Source organism: Emiliania huxleyi, assembly GCF_000372725.1.
Source record: "Emiliania huxleyi CCMP1516 chromosome Unknown EMIHUscaffold_184, whole genome shotgun sequence".
NCBI lineage: Eukaryota > Haptophyta > Isochrysidales > Noelaerhabdaceae > Emiliania > Emiliania huxleyi.
In genome coordinates, this window is record NW_005200746.1 from 226,593 (window position 1) to 236,316 (window position 9,724).

General features: G+C 67.4%; 5 protein-coding genes across 5 annotated transcripts in view; 1 reads left to right on the top strand and 4 right to left on the bottom strand.

The window, feature by feature from the left end:
- Positions 1-1,643, top strand: part of EMIHUDRAFT_232743 (hypothetical protein) — a gene marked incomplete at both ends in the record, with an annotated part of 3,571 nt that extends 1,928 nt beyond the window's left edge. The window contains 3 exons of the mRNA XM_005782937.1: positions 65-187; positions 314-703; positions 768-1,643. Coding sequence (XP_005782994.1) covers positions 65-187; positions 314-703; positions 768-1,643 — 1,389 coding nt within the window. The remainder of the gene's footprint in view (positions 1-64; positions 188-313; positions 704-767) is intronic.
- Positions 1,644-2,191: 548 nt separating this feature from the next.
- Positions 2,192-3,340, bottom strand: EMIHUDRAFT_113221 (hypothetical protein; the record flags this gene model as incomplete). Its single annotated transcript, XM_005782938.1, has 1 exon — positions 2,192-3,340. One exon carries the CDS (start codon positions 3,338-3,340, stop codon positions 2,192-2,194), a length of 1,149 nt encoding a protein of 382 aa, XP_005782995.1.
- A 2,467-nt stretch (positions 3,341-5,807) lies between these two features.
- Positions 5,808-6,852, bottom strand: EMIHUDRAFT_442483 (hypothetical protein). Its single transcript, XM_005782939.1, has 3 exons — positions 6,763-6,852; positions 6,533-6,699; positions 5,808-6,348 (listed from the first exon to the last, which is right to left on the bottom strand). The coding sequence occupies exons 2-3, from the start codon at positions 6,629-6,631 to the stop codon at positions 5,923-5,925; spliced, it is 525 nt and encodes a 174-aa protein (XP_005782996.1). The 5' UTR covers positions 6,632-6,699; positions 6,763-6,852; the 3' UTR covers positions 5,808-5,922.
- Positions 6,853-7,241: 389 nt separating this feature from the next.
- Positions 7,242-7,733, bottom strand: EMIHUDRAFT_57356 (hypothetical protein; the record flags this gene model as incomplete). Its single annotated transcript, XM_005782940.1, has 1 exon — positions 7,242-7,733. A coding segment is annotated over one exon (492 nt), but the record flags the coding sequence as incomplete, so codon positions are not given.
- A 1,473-nt stretch (positions 7,734-9,206) lies between these two features.
- The window catches only part of EMIHUDRAFT_456543 (glutamate-5-semialdehyde dehydrogenase), a 2,853-nt gene continuing 2,335 nt past the window's right edge, over positions 9,207-9,724 (bottom strand). Inside the window, exon 8 of the mRNA XM_005782941.1 lies at positions 9,207-9,724. Coding sequence (XP_005782998.1) covers positions 9,495-9,724 — 230 coding nt within the window. The 3' untranslated portion in view covers positions 9,207-9,494.

Here is a 9,724-nt window from a genome sequence, read left to right on the forward strand (position 1 = left end):
TGTGCGGCGTGACCTTCGAGGCCTTCGTCCCAGGTACAGTTGGGGGCGCGGCGCTGCTGGGAAGGCCCGGAGGCTTGTCGAGACGGGCCTCGCCGGCGCGGGAGCTTTGCGGCTGGGGCGGGTCGCCTCGCTCGAGCCATCCGCCGCACAAGTCCGCGTGGCCGCCGCCGCGCTGCTCGTCGGCAGGGTGGCCGCGTCTGGCGGGCCCTCTCCGTCGCCTCCACCGCCCTCTCCGTTCTCGCCGCCGCCACCCTCGCCGCCGCCACCTCCGCCGCCGCCGCCGACACCGCCTCTTCTACCCGACATGGTGCAGCTGAGCTGCGATTTCGAGGGTGACACTTGCATCTGGAACGACACCGCGCCGGACGGGTACACTTGGACGCGCACGAGCGGCGGCACGCCGTCGCCAGGCACAGGCCCGAGCGGCGACCACACCACTGGCTCGGGCTACTACATCTTCACCGAGGCCACTGGAACGTACAACAAGCTGCACCGACTCGAGAGCCCGCGCTTCTCGCTCCAGCAGGACGCCACCCTCTCCTTCTTCTACCACATGTACGACTCCCACAGCTCGGACATGGGCACCCTCTCCGTCGAGACCTACAACAACGAGATGGGCTGGTCGACGCTCTGGAGCAGGAATGGCAACCAGGGCAATAGCTGGCTCGACGCGGCGGTCATCCTACCCGCCTCGACGACTCAGGTGCGCTTCAACGGCGAGACGGGGCCGGGCTGGAGCTCTGCGCTCGACGAACTGCCTGCGCGAGGTCCGCGCCGCGCTGGAGATGGGCAAGCCGCTCGTGCTCGTCCACGAGGCAGACCCGGACAAGGGCGGAGGCACGCTCGCCGAGCTGCGATCCGAGTGCCCCGAGGAGCTGCGGGCCGCCATCTTTGACGCCGGCTGGCCGATGGCGGTGTGGCATCGGATCGAGGCCTTCCAGCACGTCTCGCTCAAGGTCATCGCCGAGGCGCTGCTGCTGAAGACGCCAAAGTTCGCGGGCGAGGACGAGCTGCCCCTGTGCATCCCGGGCGAGGTCCGAGCCGTCGACCTCGCCCCTCCCAAGCCGGTGGTTCTCTGGGCCTCGACTTTGAACGCCGGGGCGCGAGATCTCGCCGATGCGGTCGCGGCGGCCGTGGCGGGCGGCGTCTCGATCACCGACGCAACGCCCTCGCGCCTCTCCTCGCTGCCTAGCTCGAGCGTCGGCGACCGCGACGGCGACGAGGCGACGCACATGCTGCTTTACCTGAACAGGGCGACGTGGGCCGGCGATGGCGCCGAGGCGCTCGCAGAGCAGGTGCGCGCCGCGCGCCGCGCCAGGCTGCCGATCGTCATGGCGCACGAGAACGACGCCGCCTGCGGCGGCTGCATCTTTGGGCACTTTTTCGAGGTGACGCCGCGCGACCTGATCGCCGATGGGCTGTACCACGACCTCGCCGTCGGTTGCCACTCGGGCCCGCACCGGCAGGTGTCGCTCGCCCTCCTCGCACAGGCGCTCGGCGCGACCAAGCAGACCGCTCAGTCGCGCGCGCGCCGCGCCACCGCCCTCGCTCTAGCGATCCGCGACCCCTCTACACAAGCGGAGCCGACAAATGGCGACGACGTTGTGGAAGCGTCAGCGACGCAGGACCGCCAGATCGTCTGAGCGGACGACCTTCACGCTGCACAGCACACGCCACGGACGCGCGCGTCAGAGGGGGCTCAGGGCGCTACTGGTTTGTTGATAAAAGGATGGTGTAAATTTGGTGTCGCATACTTTAAGGGCAGGGCGAACCTCGATATGGTAAAGTAGAGTCCAGAGGCCAGGACCAGCGCTTGCGCTGTGCGCTGCGAAATAAAACTCATCGCGAGAGGGAGAGTGCCTCTGCCAGAGGTAGAGGGTGCGCAGCGTCCTAACTAATCTAAAATCTGAGGTTCTCGGGTCCGAGGGCAGCCTCAACTGGAGTAGGGAAATTTGGATTTTGGTCAAACGCCTGCTGGGGGCAGCTTCGCGGAGGGCCGGCACCCGCCCGAGCGCGAAGGGCCTGCACAGCGCTACCTTGCAATTTGTGTGAGAGTCGAGCGGACATTGAAATGCGCCAGCCGCGCCACAACGGCGGGGAGGGAGAGGTCACAGCGAGCCGGTGACGGACACGGCGGACACAGCGGCACCGCGGACGCCGTACGTTTTCTTTTCTATATGGACTCGCGTCGCTAACTCGCTGAGGGCGCTGGTAGGCGAACACAGCGCTTGTCCACGACGGCCGCCGCCAGCTGAGTGAGCTGAACCAGCGAGATGCACGGCTTGCCGGTGGGGAAGAGCGCGTCCACCTCGGCCATCCCCCCCGACGCGTCTTCGAAGCGGGTGTAGAGGAAGCTGGCGCACACGGCAGTGGCACCTCCCGCCGCCGTCGCGGTCAGACGGAGCATCCCTCCCGGGACGGTGGTGTTTGCCGGGTAGGGCGGCGCCGCCGGCCAGCCGAGGCCGAGCAGGGCGCTCAGGCCGTCGAGGTTTGTGTCGTGGCCGACGTACAGGCTCGCGCCGCCGCCTTGCGGGCTCGCGCCGCCGGCGCCGCTCGCGAGGTCTCTCAGCACGTGCGCGAGCAGGTTGGACTCGCCTCGCCGCTCGATCGAGAGGCCGCGGTCGGCGATGGCGCGGTAGTAGACGTGCAGCTCGAGCATCTCGTACAGCTGCGGCGGGGCCACGCGGCCGTACGCCATCGGAAGGCCGGCGCCAAACTGCAGCAGCATCGCCTCGATCCACGAGCTCGCCACGAACGAGCCGCCCAGCCAGCCGACGGCGCCGCCCGCCACCACGTCCGGGATGGACTGCAGCGGCGGCGCGACCCCGCGCCCGAGCAGCGCCTGCAGCGCCGCCAGCCGCCCCTCATACCGCGCCGGCCGAGGCACGGCTTTGAGCCGCGCGCGCACCGCCCGCTCCTTTGCGGCGGCGGTGAGTTGCGGGCACCAGGGCGGGTCAAAGACGGCGGCGTCGCCCACGCGCGCAATGCTCGGCAGGCCAAGGCCCGCGAGGAGGTCCTCGGCCGTGGTGTTGTCGCGGGTCGAGCCCGCGTCGTAGGTCACCTTGAGGCGTCCCGGCGCAGGCCCCATCCGTCCGAGGATCTCGCCGCGCAGCGAGCGGCCTTGCCCCTGGATGATGCGGCGGCCGCGCGCGGTGCACAGCGTCGGCGCGACGCCCCAATCCGGCAGGTCGCCGCCGTCGGAGTAGTTGGCGAGGTACGCGGGCCGCTGGCCGCCGTAAAGGTCGGGCAGGTACGTCGACCTCGCGCAGTGGCGCATGATGTAGACGGTGGAGGAGGAGGGCGGGGATGCGGCTGCGATCAGGAGCAGGACGAGCACCATATCGCGAGGCGTTTGTCCGTGTGGGCTGGTGCGTTGCGGCGGTGAGACGAAGGCGGCCGTGACGCCCGCCGAGTGCGCTTCTTGCTTTTCTGCGTTTCCCCCCCAAATCCGCGTTTTCCGGAGCGGCGCGGCCCCAGTTTCCGGAGGGCTGGGGCCCCCGGCGCTCCAGCCTTCCGGAGCGCCCTCGTGGCGCCGTCTGCCGCCCGAGACCGCGTCGCCGAAGATAAGATTCTTCAATTTTCTCGCGGCGCGGCCGTAGCGGCCCGAAACGGCGCGCGTGCGCGGCGGGGTGTGGGTATACTAGTAAGGCTAAGGGGTGTCTGGGACTGGGTGACATGACATATGGTTGTGTTCTTGCATTTTTGCTCCCGGCTGAGGGAGCAAGCAAGCCCACTCAACCCCAAGTACTCACCATTCTTACAGTGGTGTAGCTTGTGCAGAGGCTGCAGCCTCTGCTGGGGCGGAATGCGCGGGGTTTTCGGCGCGATGCCCTCGGCGAGTACACGCTACTGCTGTGCCGCACGCTCTCCTGCGCGCGCGTGACGTGTGGGACGCGTGCGCTGCGCTCAAACGTCGCGATTTGGCGATAGGCGCGCGAGCCGGCGCACAGCGGACGGGTGCGCCGCGCAGGGGGGGTCGGGGGGGTGCGAGAGGGGGCGTGGGTCGGGCGCGCATCGGCCGGCTCCGGGAGCGGCCGTCACGTCGAGGAGGGGGGGTGTCGGCGGCTCGAGCGCCGAGGCGTGCCGCTGCTGTGCCGTCGACAGCCCCTCTTCCGAGCCGGCGCGCGGCGGCGAGCCGCGGCCAGTGTCGCTGGTGCGGGGGCGGCGCAGCGTTTATCCCCCCCCCCCCCCCGGCGCCCGCCCGCCCGCCCGCCCGCCCTCAGGCCTTGCCCCTCCGCAGGCGCAGGAGCGCTCGCCGGCGAGCACCTCCTACCTCTCGTCGCCCGGCTGCTCCCTTTCCCCGTCACCCGCCGCGCCCTCGCCCGGCCGCCTCACCGCGCACGGAGCGCTCGGCGGCTCGCCGCCGCCGCCGCGCGTCCCGCGCTTCCACGCTTGCCCCCTCTCCTGACGCGCACCCCGCGCAGACGGCGCTCCGGGACAGACGGAGCAGCGACCGCGCTCAGCGGTCGCTGCTCCGCCCCTCCGTCGCGCGCGCTGCGCGCGCGCTGCGCCGCTGCCGCCGCGCCCCCCTCGCCGTCTGTTTCCCGCCGTACTCGAGTATGGTGTGCGGTGCGCGCACGCGCAACGCACACAGCAGCCTCCCCACCCCCCTACCCACCCCGTCGCGCCGCCGCCGCCGCCGCCGCCGCCGCCGCCGCCCCCGCTGTAGCGTTTGGGGGGGCGACTGGCGACGGCAAAAATGCAAGCCCCGCCCCTGGCCACTGTATTGCATGTCGATATAAGAACTCACTCACACACGTGCCACGTCAGCAAGGCCGCGGTTGTCACGGAACCTTGAAGACGGTCCCTCGCGGCAGCTCGCTATGGCTCGGCAGCATGGGTGACCCGCCGGCGTCGAGACGCGTTTCGTAGTGGCGCGCGACGTAGCCGATGGGCCAGTTGTGGTAGCCGAGCAGGCGCAAGCCGACGTCCTGCAAAAAGTTGCCCGAGCTGGGCGGTGGGAAGGAGGCGCGCTCCGCGGAGCCCGTCACGTCGTAGCAGTAGCAGAGCGGCAGGGCGAAGTTGGTCGACGGCACGATGTCGTCCGAGTTGAGAAAGTGCTCGGCAAAGTCGGCATCGCGCCCAAAGAGGCGCGCTCCCGACGTGCGTCGCCCATCGTCCCACGGCGCGCCCACCTCGTCCGCGCGCGCGCAGAACGGGTCGCAAAGTGTCAGCCGGGTGGTCGCACGCTCCGGGCCCGCTGCTGCAACGTAAGCCGCGATGCACTCGTTGCCCGCAAACCCGCCCGCCGAGGTCGCGCTCACGTGCAGCGAGCGCAAGCCCTTGCGTTGGGCGAGCGCCTGGCCGAGCTTGCGGCCGAGCGCCTGGCCGGTGTACGAGATGCGCTCCGCCGTTGCCGCGTCGAGCCACCGCCTCCACACGAAGACGTGCACAAAGCGGTCGAGGCCCGCCGCCTTGTCCTGCGCGATGATGCGCGCCTGCAGGTCGGCGTCCTCTCGATCGGGCCCGCCGCGGCCGTGAAAGTGCAGGTAGACGTGCTGCTCCGTGAACTCGGGTAGCACAGCCGCGCTGAGGTCAGCAGGATCCGCCCGGTAATCGGCCTCAGTGAAGGCACAGCCGGGCTGCCGGCAGCGGAGATGTCTCCGGAGAGGGTTTGCTGACAAACCTGGAGTCCGGAGCAGCGCCGGCAAGAAGGCGGCAGACAGCAGTGCGAGCATATGCACAACGCGGCCAGCTGTGTTTGAGGCAGTTTACTCCGACTCGGGTTCGGGCTCTCGGCTGATATGGGGAGCGTGCCGTGAGTCGTCCGAGGCCTCAGTTCGCATCTTGTGGCACCGTTGTCCCCAAACTCGCATCTTGTGAGCTTGCTAGAGGAAGTAACACACCCACCTACCTCGCACCGCTCCAAGCGCTGCGAGTGCCAGCCACCGCGCTGCGCGCCGCTTTCCTAAAACGCGCCCCTCACGCGGAGATCCCGGGCACGCTCAGGAGCGGGCCGCTTGGCACCAGCGCCGCCGGGAGGAGCGGCGCGTTGTGCAGCGCCACCAGCGTCGACCAGACGCCGGGCACGACGTGCAGCCCCCACGGGTGCCACCGCTCGTACAGCCGCTTGTCGAAGTTGGTGACGACAAAGGCGCCGAGGGTGAGGGCGAAGCAGCCGCTGTTTGCGGCGAGGAGCGCCGCGTCGGGGCTGCGCAGCGTCTGCGCCGCCCCGTACAGGAAGAGCAGCTTGGCGCTCAGCCCCTCACCCTGCGCCAGCAGCCCGGGTCGCTCGTAGTTCCAGTGGTAGAGCAGCGAGAGCGAGAGCACGGCGCTCTGTATTGCGACCAGCTCCGGCAGCGGCGCGGCGCGGGTCGCCGCGACGAGGATGCCAGGCACAAAAGCCACCTATCACAGTTGCTGTCCTGGATGAGGTGCCTCCGTGCTATCGCCCGCCGTGCTCTACCTACCTCCGTGCTATCGTCCGCCAAAATGATGCGTCCGGTGGCCATCTCTCGGCGACGAGACTCCACCGGTCCGCCTGTGGGTGTGGCGCTGCGAGCTGGGCGTTGCCCATCTATCTCTTGGCGACATGGGTCCACAGCTGCGGGTCGCTCCAGCTGCGCCGCTCGCCCGGCTTGAGGCCTCGGCGCACCTGCGCGGCGTGGGAGCGATCCGAGCAGCGGGCCATAGTGAGACCGAAGCAAGTAGCAGAGGCGAACCTGCCCTGTGCCGGGCGTCGTCACGAGGGATACGAGCCTATCGCAGGAGGCACGGATGTGACCTTTGTGCAATGGTGTTTCGATGGTGTGACCCACACACCTCTCCCAAGCAGGCACGTCAGCCTTCCACTCTGGCGCAGGGACGTCGCGCTTTGGCGTATTGGATGCCATCGTGGCGCTGTGGCCTGCCTGGCTTGGCCGCCTGGAGAAAGAGCGAGCGAAGAGCATGGGATCGGCCCAGCCGATGCGGAAAAAGAGAATTTTTTTCGTAAAGAGAAAGATACGAACCAATTTTACCATCCCTCCCTTGGGTTGTCTGTTTTCTTTCTTTCTTTTTACCAATTTTACAAGAAAACTCGCTCGCACAACACTGGGCACGGGACTGGCGCGCACTGGCACTAACACAGGAACACAACAACCTGTCTCCTCTGAACAGCGATCCCAAAAGAAAAATCGTAGGAAGAAAACGGGGCGGAAAACGATTCGGGGGGGCAATCCCTCAAGTCCTCCCCTCCCTCCTTTGGGCCGTCTGTTTTCTTTCTTTTTACATCCAAGCCCAGCGTGACGTGCGAGCGCTCACCCGTAACACCGCACCTTCTCCGGCGCGTTCTTCGCCGCGTTTTGGCCGCCCTTCTGCAGGTAGCGCTGGTGGTAGTTCTCGGCGGGGTAGAAGACCCGCGCCGGCAGCATCTCCGTCACCACCGGCGCAGACTGTTTCGCCTGCTCGAGCTCGAGCGCCCGCCTCGCCGCCTCGGCCTGCTCGGGCGTGTGCGAGTAGATGCCGTGGCGGTACTGCGTGCCGCGGTCGTTGCCGACGCGGTTGCGCGCCGTCGGGTCGACCGTCGAGAGGAGCTTGGCGCAGAGGCTCTCGTAGCTGCACTCGGACGGGTCAAAGAGCAGCTGCAGCGCCTCGGTGTGGCCCGTCGTGCCAGAGCACACTTGCTCGTAGGTGGGCGCCGGAACGCCGCCCTGCGTGTAGCCCACGCAGGTCGCGACGACGCCCGGGATGCGTTGGAAGTGCAGCTCGGTGCCCCAGAAGCAGCCTCCCGCAAACGTCGCCACCTCAAAGCCGTCCGGCGACTGGGTCGGCACCTCGCCCGCCGCGGCCCAGGCGCCCGCCTCCTTGGCGAGAGAGCCGACGTCTCGGCCGTCGAGGGCCGCGTAGTCGATCTTACCGATCAGGCCCATCCCTTTGGCGAGCGAGACGCACGCAAAGCCAAAGAAGAAGACGTCGAGCGCCAGCGGGGCGAGAGCCTCGCTCGGCCCGTCGGAGAGGAGGCGTGGCACCTTCTCCGACAGCCCGTACACCGCCGTCGCACCGAGAGCGGTGTACAGCACCGTGGGAATGGACGGTAGGGAAGGTCCCGCCTCCTCCTCCAGCATTGCGACCTGCAGCTGCCGCCAGCGTGCCAACGTGTGCGGCTGCGGCCAGCGCGACGATTCTGGCGTTAGCGTTCGAGCGCGGGCGGCGAAGCCGGCGGCGGCGACGACAACGGCGAGCATGTATGCGCCGGGCGTGCGATCCGTGCACGGTGGGAGCCAAGATCGCAGACAAGAGAGAGAGACAGCGATGTGATGCCGGGCTCAGAAAAAGAAAAAAACACTTGGTTAAGGTAGCTGCAAACCCTTGGCGCACGCATATCTTGGATGGCCGGCATGGGGCCTGAGGCGTCGCCCATGCTTGCCATGTGCGAGTAGATGGTAGAATGCGCTAGTAGGCTCATCGCGCAAGGTCGGGATCGCAAGTTATGCCCGCATCAAGCGCCAGTTCAGAGTCGTCCAGAGTCGTGGCACACACGCCGTGGCAGGCCGTGTAGCCACTGAGATGGCCTTATGACGACCCCGTTTCGGCATCGTCCCCAAGGCCTCTGCTCATGAGCTCCACGCGGGAATGACTGGCTCAAACAACTGATCACAAATTCCCACGATATCTCACAAAGCGCCAAAATTCTTCCTCGTGACAGCATAATTCGACGACTCTGATGTTGCAGAGAGAATTTGTGATCAGTTGGTTCAGCCAATCATTCCCGCATGGAGCTCATGAGCAGAGGCCTTAGGGACGGTGTCGAAACGGGGTCGTCATAAGGCCATCTGAGCAACCACGCCGTCCGCCGTCGCAGCACAATCGCCAGGGTGGCGAGCGCCGCACACAGCACTGCTCGTGCCGGTCAAGAGAGACGCGTCGGTCACAAGCACATCTAGCGCGTCCTTTGATGCTGTCTGTCGGTCCCGGGTAGCCTCGGGCGCCAAGGGCGAGCTCAGGCGCGACACACAGCGCGGAACGTCGACTGACGCGAAACTTTCGCGGCAAGAGATTGCAGCTACCTTAACTTGTCTTTCTTTGGCGTGCCCGTTTTATTTATTTATTTATTCTTTAATCCCTGTGTGTGGACTGTGCGCGGCGTGTCCGTGTGCCGGCCTTCCGTCCGCGCACTTTCTTTTATTTTCTTTGTTTCGAGTATCGAGACAACTAGCTACTAGGAGAGACAGAGGTTTGTTTTCTTTGTGACAACTCCATGCACAACATGTACATGTGACTTAAAATTCAAAATCTTAATCGTTATTGATATGGCGCAAAAACCGCATCACGTTGTCGCCCGCGGTCTATAGTGCACGTTGTTGGGTCTCTCCCCCCATGCTTTGTGAGGCCACGCGGGGCACGCGCACCCCTCTGTGGGAGACTACGGCTCTGCTGTAGCCTCTCGGTGCGACAGTTTGCTCGGAACCATCATCCGATGCACTCGAGATCCGATGGTCACCATGGCTCCGAGCAGACCTGGCGAGCCTACCCGCGCCCGCGTCCCTGGCGCGGCACGCCGCCGCTCCTCCGCCCTAGCACTTCCCATCAGCGGGCGGCGGCGCGCGCGGCGAGGACGCCGCACGCGAAGCCGCACGCGGCCGCCGCCGCGAGGAGCGGCGCTCGCAGCGCGGCCCCTCCCTTGTCCGAGGGCGGGGGCCCCGAGGCGGCGAGCGGCGGCGGCAGCGCGCGCGGGAGCGGCGTGTGGCGGAAGTGCGCGCGTCCGGCGCTGTAGTCTGCGGCGACGTGGCCCCCGCCGAGCAGG

Bases quoted from the DNA above. Each gene is read 5' to 3' on its own strand.
- EMIHUDRAFT_442483 (XM_005782939.1), bottom strand. From the start codon at position 6,631: ATGGCCCGCTGCTCGGATCGCTCCCACGCCGCGCAGGTGCGCCGAGGC. The intron at 6,349-6,532 runs GTCGCCAAGAGA...CAACTGTGATAG, and splicing joins ACCCGCAGCTGTGGACCCAT to GTGGCTTTTGTGCCTGGCAT.